At 36.2% G+C, this 14,323-nt stretch overlaps 1 protein-coding gene across 1 annotated transcript; it reads right to left on the bottom strand.

Moving 5' to 3' along the window:
• Positions 1 to 2,385: 2,385 nt before the first annotated feature.
• LOC140159309 (uncharacterized) lies at positions 2,386 to 13,614 on the bottom strand. Its single transcript, XM_072182735.1, has 8 exons — positions 13,346 to 13,614; positions 12,539 to 12,748; positions 10,387 to 10,665; positions 7,992 to 8,273; positions 6,855 to 7,130; positions 5,561 to 5,689; positions 4,801 to 4,879; positions 2,386 to 4,668 (listed from the first exon to the last, which is right to left on the bottom strand). Exons 1-8 carry the CDS (start codon positions 13,590 to 13,592, stop codon positions 3,399 to 3,401), a joined length of 2,772 nt encoding a protein of 923 aa, XP_072038836.1. The 5' UTR covers positions 13,593 to 13,614; the 3' UTR covers positions 2,386 to 3,398.
• Between the last annotated feature and the right edge of the window lie 709 nt (positions 13,615 to 14,323).

Genomic DNA, 14,323 nt, shown 5'->3' with positions numbered 1-14,323 from the left:
AAGGATAACCACTGCTCATGCATGCATTCTACGTGATGCCATGTAAGCACGGACTCGCTAGACGGACGCGAAACCCCCGTGGCTACCGATCACTGATCGGTCCCCATTCACCTATATCTACACGGAACACACCGTATGGATACGTACCATGAACACAGTGGCTGTATTACAGGAAACGTATGGTGTGCCCCGTTGTTAAAATACATAGTACGTATTTTTAATCTGTAACACCATAGAATATAAAAACCAGTATCTTTATAAATTACATTTCAAGGTCGTTACATTACGGTTACTCAAAGTTTTTTAACATTAAGTTTAATAAAGGCCATTTTAGAGACAGTCCTTCACCCTTAAGGTTACTGGGGCCCAGTATCAACCAAAACATCAAGACCGCAGGGCCGGCAGACCCGAGGCCGGTGACTTCCATGCGACTACTAAATACTCCAAAACGAGAATGGGTTTATGTTATCGACAAGAGCATGGAACGCGTTTTTGGTCTCGTTTACATGGTGCGTAAAAAGGATATAAACAAAGGATTTTCAAACAGATTCTAAATATTTGTATAAACACATAGAAATAATGTAAAGCTTCATCCAACGCACCAACATTTCTCTCACTGCGATATTTAATTGACAAGAAAACTTGGTTTTAGAGAACAACTTTATACGTCTTTTATACGTATTTATACGTTTCTTTCGGTAACCTTAAAATGTACGCTGCAAAATCCATATTGAGACCATTGGAACAACTGAAATGTCATGATGCGCAGAAATAAATTCTGATTCGACTGTATATTCCAAATTTGGAATACAATCAACGGTTTAGGAATAATGGACATTATTTAAAGGGGTATATACTTTTTGGTAGATATTTAGTATACTTCGGGTATTCAGATCAGTTAACAAAGCCAGGGCGGTGAGAGTTCATAAGAGCAATGCCGGGTCAATGGATTACGACAATGCTGGACCTAGGATATATCATTTTTAACGCATGCGTGTTCGATACAGTTTCCTCCAACATTGCAACACGGTATGTGAAGTGACTGGAATCACACTGACGGCGTAGGAAAATACTAGCTGGTCAGACGGTTTAACTTGAGGTTTGACACTATTTTAAAATGTTGCGATTTGGTAGTTTACAGCATCTTGCGAATGGTAGTCAGCTTTGGCAAAAATCGCATTGCTCATTTCATAGCGAGTGTGTAGAAGAATTCAAATATCAATTATACTTTTGTAGGTCCTGTGGTTCTTGAGTTATGTTGTAGGAGGGCTGAAACACCTGCAACGCTTACATAAACGTACAGAACTCATTAACGACGATAAATCAAGCAAGGTTTGAAAGTATATGGTTTGTAGAATGAACTTTTGCAAAACATCAAAGTGTTATTTTTCAATAATATATTGATTTACATAATGAAAATCAATATTTTTTGGCTGCTTCGACAAAACAGCGCCTTGTCTACCCTTAATTCTATCAAGCATATAATACCTGAACAATCACCGGCATGCACCAAGAACTAGTTATTTTTATACAAATACAATTCTTTATTTTAGATTAGGGTATGTTTTAGTTAAGAGCAACTTAGTGCGCGGGGCAGCAGTGTATACTACACACCTCAAACTGTATACTGGAAAGTGTTGACCACGAAAGTTCGCGGCGAAAGTTAAAAAGTTAAAAAGTAGAGACACTTTCCACCCTAATTGCCCTGTAATCCAGCTGAACACTTCCACTCCTCGCTTCTCATCATTCTTCTCATAGTAATCATATCATATCACTATTAATAGGTAAATCAATTTTGAATGGATTAGCCTATAATTTATCATTGAGTCAACTTCAAATTCATATATTCTTACCTGCACTCGCAATAATCACGAAGAGAAACACTCTCTGCAGATATGGCGCGGCATTCATCATGTACAGAATCATCGAAAATTGTCACAACATTGTTTTCAATTTAATATTTCAGTGTCACACAAATATACCCAAGTATATACCCAACGGTGGTCACCTGACGACGGTTCCTACTACGAATGGAATTGAATCATGATAAATCAGGAAAAGGGAATTGGTGACGGGTCATTGGTCTTTTCTAGTCTGCCAAAGTTAACCAAACTTGACCAAATAATGACAATTCAATTGTCTGTGAATTTCCTGCACAGTACTACAACTAGGCTACAAAGGAGGGAACGGTGTTATTTCTTGTATTTTTTTTTATCTTTACTCTTAAGGCTACGCTAAGTTTTTACAAATTCTGTCCTCAAAGTTGATGCACGTAGCCTCGTTCAAAATTATTTTTTTCTGAAAATAAATATCATAGGAAGAAAATTCATAGTGTCTTTAGGCAAAGGTCTAAGGACTCTAATTTTAATAATCATTTTAGTCTGAGCCAAATGGAAACTTTTGCTGCTAGTGTTTAAAGTTTTTACAACATTCAAACACCATGCCTTTTTTAATTTCACTTCATTTTGGAAAGATCAACGGATTTTGCTTTTATTTTTGCTTTTGGATACACGTTTCTAACACACATAGAGAAATTATCTTGATATTATAAAGTGGGAATAAATGGTTCCTGATTTCTTTTATGACTTGATGAACTTGGTGATTTTCAATTGTCCACACCTTTTGAGCCATATTTTGCATTTTCAACATTATTTCACTGAAACCTAATTTAAGTCATAGGTAAAAAGTTTCCATGACCAGACTACAGCAATATTGAAAAACACCTGAACCTTCACTTTTCTGATTTTGGTAACTATTTTACCAAATCCATTTTAACTAGGCAAACTAATTTGTACTTACCATTTACATATATTTTTCCTTCATAGGCCATTTAAATATGTATCCAATAAAAGACAAACTAGACAAAATATCAAAATTGATGTATGATTATGATATTACATGCTGTTCAAAATGGCTGCCTAAATTTGACCTCAGCCAAGTGACCTAAACCTGACCTATGATGACCTATAGCCTTAGAAGTCTCTTTACCAAACAACACATGACACTAAACTGCTAGTATTAAATTAATTGTTGATTAGACTAATTTTAGCGTACATGATTACGCTCAGTTTCTATAGCTGAGATAGTAAATTTATTTAGCATATATTTGGTTTGTTTTTAACTAGACAGTTTTTGGCCGTTTACCGTTACAATATTATTTACTCGCGTAGAATCACATTTATTAAAACATCAGACAAAATGCAACGATTTTCACAATTCGTTAAATGGCAAACGGGCATTTCTTACTAAGCAATGGCAATAACAGAAGTAATTATTGGCCACTTAAACTACAATAAAATGAAGCCAAAAATTTTCTGTCCAATGGCAAAAATTGAATTATCTTATATTATCCAAAATCGATGTCTTTGAAAATGATTAAATCTACGACAAAACAAAAGTCATCGGTCTGAGGAAACATATAAAGTATTCTCTTCCCATCCTTCAGTTTCATTTCTATTATCGGCATCATTTCCTTCTGCCATGTCATAGACACTATTGTCCATCCACCCTTCCTCTTCATCTTCGCTTCTGTCACCAATTACTAGTTTCTGTTCAGAGCCATTTGGCCTGGTAATTGGCACAGTGGCGTAGGAATATGCTTGTTCGGGTGCCTGTCCAGAACCACCCGGTGTGGTTTGTGTATTGATATGTTCATTCTGTTGCTTGCTTTCATTTGCTTGTGGTTCACCGAGTTTGGGCCTGCTTATTGGCACAGAAGCATAGTCGTATGTCACCCCAGGTTCATGTCCACAATCACCATGTGTACGAGATGTAGATGCTAAGTCTTCATTTCGATTTCGTTCATCACTGTGATTTGGTGACGTATTGCGGTTCTTTGTCACAGTAGCGTATTCATATGACTCTTCAAGTACCAATTCAGGATCATGCGTACTTGGTACGTCTTCATTCCTGTGGTGATCATTACTTGGTGACGGATCGCGGACATGTGGCTGATTTATGGACACAGAGGCGTAGGAATATGTTAAATCAGGTTCCTGACCATTTTGTTGTTTGCTTTGATTTGCTATTGATTCACCAACTTTGGGCCCGTTTATTGGCACAGAAGCATAATCGTATGTTACTTGTGGTGTCTGTCCAGGATCACCATGTATACGCGATGTAGGAGACACAGACGCGTAGGAATATGTTAAATCAGGTTCCTGACCATTTTGTTGTTTGCTTTGATTTGCTATTGATTCACCAACTTTGGGCCCGTTTATTGGCACAGAAGCATAATCGTATGTTACTTGTGGTGTCTGTCCAGGATCACCATGTATACGCGATGTAGGAGACACAGACGCGTATGAATATGTTAAATCAGGTTCCTGACCATTTTGTTGTTTGCTTTGATTTGCTTGTGGTTCACCGACTTTGGGCCCGTTTATTGGCACAGAAGCATAATCGTATGTTACCCCTGGTGTCTGTCCAGGATCACCATGTGTATACGATGTAGGAGACACAGATGCGTAAGAATATGTTAAATCAGGTTCCTGGTCATTTCGTTGATTGCTTTGGTTTGGGGATGCATGTAGAGGTGTTTCTTGGTACATGTTTTCCGCTGTAGGATCTTCTGAACTGCGGTCCAGGAGACTAATTGGTCTTGTTGATGTCGGTATTGACTCCGGTTGTTCTTGTAGACGTTGACGCTCATACTTCCGTTTAGAGTTTCTACGAAGTAAAGATCAGTTATAATGTTAACCAAATAGAAAACATTTATTTTATGACAATAACTGTCGAAATTTTCCACCATGGTCTTACAAAGAATAATTAAGGTTTACTTTCTCTTTGTGTAATATTTACCTTTTAACTCTGCAGACCAGTAGAATTAGTATTATAATCAAAAGAAGAGCGCCACCTCCTGCACCGCTGCAAATAATAACTTCAACAAGAAAAAGAATACAAATTATTGTTACTGTTAAATTTTTTTTAATTTACCATAAATTGTCTAATTATTAGTGTTTGATCTCTCGGACATTTCTTTGTTGAAAATAAATCAAAGCGTTTTGATGTTTTGGTGGCTGATAAAATAATATTTAATTGAGATATATTCCACATGTATTGCTCCTGCAGTTGTGTATTTATAGCATTTAATCCATTGTATAACATGTTGTATAAATAAATCTCAATTTTGCCTTGCAAAAACACATACAAATATACGAAGACTTACGTGGCCTTCTTATTTTAAATCACTCAAACGTTTTTCAATGTATAAAGAGAAGAATTTACTATAGTGTATCACGTCTCAAGTTGAAATTAACGCCATGTTGGATTTCGTAGTGGCAGGTTCGAATCGTATTGTTTGTATGCTTGCAACGCCACTGCGACATCCAACTTGGCTTTTAACTTGAGACGAGACATTTTTTTGTTGTGGCTTACGTATATTAATATTGCAAAGATTAATTTCCTGATAGATTTAAGCATCGATGTTATTTAGTGTTGGAACAAAACAGTGAGTCAGATTTTCTATTAGTTTTTAAGTAGATAAAGAACTTTGACTGATATTTTCATTATGTATTTAATATGTAAGCTTTTATTTCAAGTGATGCAAGCAAGAACGTACTCATTTGATATGAATCCAATGTACTCCCAGGATCGGATGGGACTTTATACGATGGTGATTGTGATGTGTTTGGTACTTGTGTGGATGATACCGCCTCCTCACTTGACCTTGTCGTTAGGACGACAGATCCTGTAGGTATAGTGGAATAAAAAGAATCTTGACAATCATCTTTTAAATATATACGAATATTTTGTTTGCCATCTCCACGCAGTACTAAAGGTACAACTAGTTGTAGTTAACAATCTACCCAGTGATTGTTGCTGTAAATTCTGCTGTAAATTGCTGTGTCGAAGACAGCATTTATTTTATGAATGGATGCATCATCCCGAAAGAACAAAAGAAACGTGAAAAATAGATTTTTTGCGAATGCGATTCAAAATGTGTATGTAAGGTATCAGAGGAAATGATAGGGTATAATTGGAAGTGAATCTGAAAAAGTAGTGTGAAGATGCTTGCCCGCTAGAGCTGTAGCCGTGTTCACAAATTTGTAAAAAAATCCACTAATTTTCACTATGAAATACCACGTGAAATGGAGCAAAAATGTTTGTTTAATATCAAACAATCATTCACGGTAGGATTGGTCTCCCTTTTTGAATTAATGCGTTGTCAAGATATTACACTTGGGACTCTAAATTACATTTAGCATGGTTTCAAATACATTTTGTACCCAGCGAAAAATATCATAGAACTGAAGTACTTTAATGTTCCGTACTTTAAATACTCTACTAAAACACAATTTAAGTAGCCAAACAAAATGCACTAACACGGAACAGCTTCCTGGACCACTTCCACAGCCCAATATTTGGCACCCAGCACAAGAAATCTGTGAGTGAGAATGCATAAGAGATCCTTGCACAGATAATAAAACGCTGCTGTTTTCTGCTTTTCAAGAAGCAGGTCTTGTTCCACATTTTTCCACTTAATCTTTGGCAATTATCATGTGTGCAAGGATCTTGTAATCATTCTCACAGATTTCTTGTGCTGGGTGCCAATTATTGGACTGTGAATGTGGTCCAAGAAGCTGTTCCATGTCAGTGCATTTTGCTATTGTGTCAGTTGAATAACTGCTTGGTTACTGAAATGTGTTTAGAGTAGAATATTGAAGTAAACCTGTGTGTAATTTAGGTTCATTTTGATTGACAGGATATTAATGACCTTGTGAAAAATTATAAGTTTCTTTTTGAGCTCAGTTTATTAAGGAACGAGATATACAAGTTTTATTCGATAAAAACATGCAATAGAAACAATTCACTCCTTTATATACGAGAAAAGACCTTTATTGACCAATATTTACCTGTCCTCTCGTAAGTAAAGTTGCACTGTGCTGTGTTTCTTGCATCTGAAGCACTAACTAATATCTGGTTCGTCCCATGTTGTAAATCTGGCAACTCATGGGACATTTGCAAGTATGGGAAACTAGCAAGAAATTCATAGAAAATGCTAGCAGCTGCATTAGAATATATATAGCTGAAGGTAACGGCATTGGTATTTGGAAAGCCAGCGATGATTGGTCTAGTGATAATGATTTGATCTTCCGTACCAGGCGTAACATATGGGCAGGTTATTCCAGCTGGAACAAAATACGTTTTATCATCCATTATATAAAATATTATCAATTGGAAGTGCATTATCTGGGTTGTTTTTGTGATATTTAGTTTAAATTTTTTTTAAAGCGCAGTGATTTATAGTGCGCTACGTACAGGCACAACGCCTAGACGTTGATCCACAAGCCTCAGCACACTTTACAGGTTGTCGCTGACCACTACGGCCCCACATCATTCCATAAACCATTAAACAACAATTCAGGGACTTTGCTACTTCAAGAGCGCACACCCTAGACATTCCACAAATAACCATCGCAACCAGGATCAGCTCCCCGAGTTTCGTACGGGTTACAACGAGACAAATTAGCAGTAAGTTCCTTGTCCAGGGGAATTTCAAGCTAGCTCAAATTTTCCACGAGAGCGTACTAGGCACCGCCAGGGTTCGAACCCGCAACCTCTCGCGCCATAGTCGAACGCTTATCGAATGAGCTAACTTGACTGCACGTCGGCGTCAATAAAATTGCGACCCCCTCCCCATTCGGAAAAAAAATGTTATGACCCCCGTCCCCGAAACAGGCTAAAATTGTATTGAAATCAGTCTTTTTGAATAAAATAAACACATCTGTGGTCATCTTATGACTCACTACATTTTGGTCATCAAAAAATAAATACCCCCCTATTTTTCTTTCCAAAAATGTATGACCCCCTTTTCCCGGTATATTTGGGACCCCATCCTTACGAAGAAAATTATAGCCCCATAAATAATGAGAATTACAATTACATACAGCAGTACAGGGAAAAATAATTATCACCACGTAACATAGTTTGTAGTCTGTATCATAACACTGAGAGATGCTTTTAATAATTACATTATGTTTAAAATATACCTGTCCGCTCATAAGTGAAGCTACATTCTGCTATACTTCCAGGACCATCTGAAGCAATAACTAATATCTCGTTCATCCCATTGTGTAAATTAGACAACATATGGGGCGTTCGCCAGTATAGGAAAGTAGCATGAAGCTGATTTAAAATGTTGGCAGCTTCATTGGAATAGTAATAGCTATAGGTAACATCATTGTTATTTAGAAAACCAGTAATTATTGGTCTGCTGACGGTGATTCGACCTGCCGTACCAGGAGCAACATTTGGGCATGTAACTTGAACGGCTGCAAATAAAGAAAACAAATTGCAATTGTTCCATTGAAGTAACTAGCCTAAACTCAAGAAATAACGAGAGGAATTAACAGCGACATTTTGGCAGGTGATTTTGTCCTCAAAGTAAAGAAAAAGGTAGAGAAGAAAATATTAATGTTGCGTGTTTCAAGGAAAATATTAAAGTATTAATAACCGTTATAATATTCTCAATCATTAGGAGGTTACTAAAGTCAGCTACTTAACATAAAAAACAATATGATCAACAGGAAATTCAGTACATGCTATGGACCGACCTTTTAAGTTTCTGGTTTTAGTTTTGGTTACGTGATTTTTTCATTGTCGTAGGGCTCATAATTTTATTAAATAGATGACCGACAGCATCAAAAGATACCTAAAATTACCCATTTTCTATATTAAAAGAGAAAAACATTTCGACATTACATAAATATTCCCAGTGTGGTCTTTGTGGTGTGGTGTTAGGGGGTTAAACCCCCAAATAAGTAGGTTTACTAACTCAGCCTCTCAAAAGAAAATTGTAATTCCCCTATTTTTGCTGTTTTTGCAACCCATCAGTATACCATTTTTTTTAAAGCACCAACATTTGCCTAAATTGTGTACTTTTAATCTTACATACAGGGTGTCCCAGAAAAAAATACCGGGCGAATGAATTTGGACGTGAGTCAAGAAATAGACACCTAAACCCAAAAATCTAAATATCATCGTGTTGCCCATCTTATTCTGCATCATATATGTCAATTTTACTGGAATCGGTTGACTGATTCCGGAGAAACGAGCGATTACATAACGCATGGGTGAATTCACTTCATTCCAAGTTTGAAAGAAAGATCATTTAACACAATGCGCACTAATGGTTAACTGTCAATGGGCTTTATATTTTTATCTGTAAAATCCTTTTCGTTTTAAACAATCTGTTTCTTGCAAAACATTTGATTAGGTTTTGTTCATATCGAAAATGAAAGCTTGCATGTAAGATGATGCTGGGTATTTTGTAAATATCTTTTTTCGTTAATGTTGATATAAATTTTGCATAAAGAATTATTACACAAAGAATTCCACTTGGCTTAAAAATTTCTCACTACCCATTCAGTTTTTGGAATACTTTTAAGAAATTGCAATGCAAAGTTTTTTAAAATCTTTTAAAACTTCAACATTAATGTTGCATGGTACTAAAAATCATACGTAAAGCTGTAAGCATTTGATTATTGTCATTCTTGGCTGAAATGTTCTTTGGAAAGTTAAAATATAACATATTTGCACAACCTAAATAATTAAAGTTGGAAAGCTTCCAATTGCAGAAATCAAAGTTTTCTCGGACAAACTGTTATTCATCTTCAGTGAAAGTATGAATGACATAACCATGATAACACCGTCGGATTATGAATTAAATAATGTGGACTAAATTTAATGAGATACGCAAACGGTGAGAGAGTATAAAAACGCCTGTTGATCAAACTTGGAATGAACTGCATTAATGCGCGCATTATGTAATCGTTAATTTCTTTGCAACCAGTCAACCGAATCAAACAAAAGTTTCGTACGTGATGCATAATAAAATAGGCTATGCGCTACATTTTAGATTTTTTAAATCTGATGTCTATATCTCGACTTACGTTCAAATTTATTTACTCGGTAATTTTTTCTGGGACACCCTGTATTGCCGAAATTCCCCATTTGAGGGCATTGGTTCGTCCATAGACAAAAATCAGGTAGAATCCCCTGCGGGAAAATAGTGTACAATTGAAAAAATAAATCACGCTTCGGACGCACTTATCATAGTAACATAGGACCACGATGATGTCCATCAGGACTTTGTTGTATTTCCCCCTCCGACAACCGATCCTAATACAACTGACCACTGACGCCACTTGGACCCCGTAAAAAGGATTTTTACAAATACCGCACTGCATAGTCCATGTATCCAGCTTTACATAATAATACGTTACCTGGTTCCTCTGATGGTACACCTGTGACATCAAATATTCACCATAATACATAAAAGTCCTAAAATTCCATTTCCATCATTCAAATAACTGAAAAATATTTGATGTTCTTCTGGTGTTTATCATGAAATAAACTGGAGTATTGCAGCTGTTTAAACTTTACCTGTCCGTTTGTAAGTAAAACTGCACTGTGCTCTACTTCCTTGTCCATCTGAAGCAGTAACTAATATCTCATTCGTCCCAGTTTGTAAATTAGACAAGTGATGATACAACGTTTGGCCATATGAGTAGCTACCAAGACTCTGACCAGAAATGCTGGGACCTGCACTAGAATAGCTGTAGGTAACAGCATTGGTATCCGGGAAGCCAGTAATGGTTGGTCTGGTGATAGTGATTTGACCTGATGTACCACGAGCAATATATGGGCAGGTAACCTGAACGGCTAGAAGTACAAAAAAGGCAATTTTTTACATATGGGTGTAATCTATTTATACTGAAAGTTTGGACTTTTCATTTTCCAAGAGCTATTAAAGGTCATAATTGCTCGGACAACATGATATCATTGGCAAGCTAACATTATGAGGACAAGTGAGAAAATAAGACATTTTCAATTGATTTTTTGAGAAAATAAAACGTTTAAAATTGATATCGAACGAGACAGATTTGACCTAGAAAACAGTTGACGTCATGAAATGAGATGTGCCTGTTTTGAGAGAAGGGACTATAAACATTCTCAATGCACATAACGTATACTGGTGTTGTTCCCAGGAAAAAACTTCTTTTTTGCATATATTTTGTAAATTGTGATATTTCAATTCATATGTTGCTCCCTCCTAGTAGAAGTGAAGTGCATGGAAGACAGCTGAGAAATGCAGCCCATATCTCCAAATTGCGTGCACGCACAAGCAGATTTGCTGAAAGCCCCATTCCCTACTACATTAATCTGTTGAATAAGCAGTAGTAGCTTGTGTGCTGGTGGCTTCCCAATGTGCCCTTTTGCATCTCTCTGCTGTTTTTCCATGCCAAGTTGCCTTTTTCTCTTTTTTTGCTTTATAATTTTGTGTAATTGATTTCTTTCATAATATTTGTTTATTGTCTCTTGTATAATGCAATTCGGCCGTTTGGCCGCGATGTTGTGCAGGTTAATAAAATCATATCATATCATGTATATCAATATCATGAGAAATATTTGGACTAAAAAATAAAAAAATAATTTGAGCTTAGAATTTCAGCGTGATCAATCTGAGAGTATATACTTCATTAATATATTCTTGTTCATTGATTGGTTAAAAGTGGATCACATGTCCAAAAATAGTTCTACCATCAGTACTCCTATCCGTAAATAGTACCTCTAAGACGTAAATAGTATTTTTAATGTCCCGGATGAGCTGTAAATAGTACCTCCAAGCCGTAAATAGTACTTTTGACCATGCCATAGCCCGATTTTAGCCTATTCGATTTTTTTGAAGGGCAAAATATAGGTTGTGCTTAAATTGGTCGTGCTGTTAACTCAGGATAGAAGCTGGAGAGTCAAAACGTCAAATAATTTTCTTTTAACCAATCAATGAACAAAGAACATATTAATGAAGTATATAAAACAAATATATACTGCCTTTATTCGAAGTTCTGGTTAAAACTATGGTCCCTCGTTGAGATCAATTAATACTATTGATCTCACCTCGGGCCCATAGTTTTAACCAGAACCTCTCATGGCAGTATATATTTGTATACTATAAACGGTGTTAAGTCCACAATCTCATGTATCAATGCCATAGGTATTATAGTTTCAGTTGGATTAAATATTACAACGCAAATGCATTGTAACAATACTGGGTGAGGCTTTGTTTCCCAAATGAGAACAATGGTTGTTATGCAGCATTGTTATGGTAAATAATAGTACAACTCATTGTTGCTAATGTCACACTTGTCAAAGTGATTGTGATTGTATCACGCAAGTAAATGAGAGTATGATAGTGTCCGCTTCATTTACTTACGTCATCAGCCCGCTGCCTTGAAAATTAAGTTCCCATAAACGGAGGAAGAACACATACGAGCCTGAACTTAACCCACACAATGTCTCTTTTTTCAGGAGAAATACGCATAAAAAATTGCAACTAGTGTCAAATTGTAATGTAATAATTATTCTCTTCGGATGGGGATAAACTTGTTTTTGCAATATATCTGCCCTTTAAATGAAATCAACCACAATCATCGCTAGGTAGTAACCATGGTAACACTGAAAACGAGTATTATAATTTACAGCTACCAATTCATGATCAAAAGATTCAGTAGTTCAGTCAATTATTATAACATACCCCGACACACTGGAATAAGATTGTCCCATGTAGTGACATTTGAGGTTGTAACGATGCACTGAAGTTGACTATTGCCATCTAAATAATAACCAACATGACAATAGAACGTCACATACATCCTGACAGATACAGTGGTGGGGATAGAACCTGAAGAATCCGTCGTGATATAGCCATTAATCAAGCTTGGTACTGAGCACGTAAGTTGAAATACTGACATTTGAAACGAGTGAGAAAATGCATAATTATCAACACGGGCATCTTCATTACATATTTGAATCAATAACCAAAGCTCTGGTCAAGCAATTGGCATTTGGTGTGTAATTGTTTTTGCTGTTTTACAGTGAATAAAGACACTCATACAGTCATACTAGTACCTGAACTTGTTTACATATGTAATGTATTACACTTTTCAATACTTAATTGATTTGAATAGCGGTACAGAACATTAGGTTAACATGGTTAAGCATAATGACATCCCATTGGATGTCCTTGACTAGTTAGGCACTCTTTGGCAAGTTCTGCAAAGAGTGGATAATATACCCCTGCATGCCTACAGTCAAACGTTAACTTCCTCTTCTTGAGTTCATTTCATCCCGGATTTTCATCCATTTGTAGTTCCCTTATTCTTCGCATCTTTTTAACGAAGATTGAACAAAAAGTGTTTACTGAAAATGGCAGGTCTGTAAGAACTCAAGCGCATGGAATGTTGAATGTGCATCAATGACTGGTTAAAACAAACTATAAACAATGCAAACACGACGCTTCAACTAAAAAAGAATAGAGACAATGATGAAATCAAATACTTGCAGTCATAAACAGCAATTGCAAAATCTCCTCCACAAGCTTGAGTGCTATCTCCAGCACATGGTCTACCAGATGGATTACAGGCTTCATTGTGTCTTCGACCAAATTTATCATAATCTACCTCTTCTTCACCACAGTGGCATTGGTTACCAGTTTCCAATCCAGCATACTGAATCGAGGTTGTGGGTGAGTTGAAGTCCAGGCAGTAGTTGATACATTTACCAATGGTCATGTCGTCAGAATTCATCATGGTATAATCCAATACACGTATTCGGTCATCGATGTTACAGCTTGAGCTAGTTGAACACAAATAATCGTAGAAACAGCCCAGATACGACATATCTGCAAATATGATACATTTGTATGAGTGAACTTTTTTCATATTTAAAACAGGTAATATCATGTGTATAATTCGAGTATAGCGCATTTTTTAGATGTTTTAGTCTTCCCGATTAATTATTATAGATCTATAGTAAAGAAGGTTGCAGGGTGCTTCGTAGGAAGGAAAAATTATATTACATGCCAATAATAGTTTTACTTACTCACTGAACAAATTCCATTTTAAATTTGCTAAATTGTTGCATGCTTAAAAGGTATGCGGTCCTATTAGTTCAAGAGATTTCAGTTCATAGGCACTTGTGAGGTATATAGAGGTGATTAATTTAGGCTATAAAGCCATTTCAACACCCCTCATTTAGTGGGAAACGGACATTGATCTTTACACAGGCGGTCAAGTTCAAAGTTATTCAAACTTGCTCACAACTCGCACCATCGTCATCCTCTGGCCATAAGGATTCAGAAAAAGTATACTTTGACCTATCTATGACGTATGGTTATGGAGTTATGGGCAAAAATTTAACATTGTGACGTCCTATGTCTAAATTTGGCTCCGCAGGGAGCGAAAATGAAAATTGATCTGATTTTGTTGAAAATGGTCTCAAATTATTCATCTTGTTACAAGAAATGAGAAAAAGAATAGTT

The sequence above is a fragment of the Amphiura filiformis genome, chromosome 8 (genome assembly GCF_039555335.1).
Source record: "Amphiura filiformis chromosome 8, Afil_fr2py, whole genome shotgun sequence".
Classification (NCBI taxonomy): Eukaryota; Metazoa; Echinodermata; class Ophiuroidea; order Amphilepidida; family Amphiuridae; genus Amphiura; species Amphiura filiformis.
This window is presented reverse-complemented; position numbering and strand designations above follow the sequence as displayed.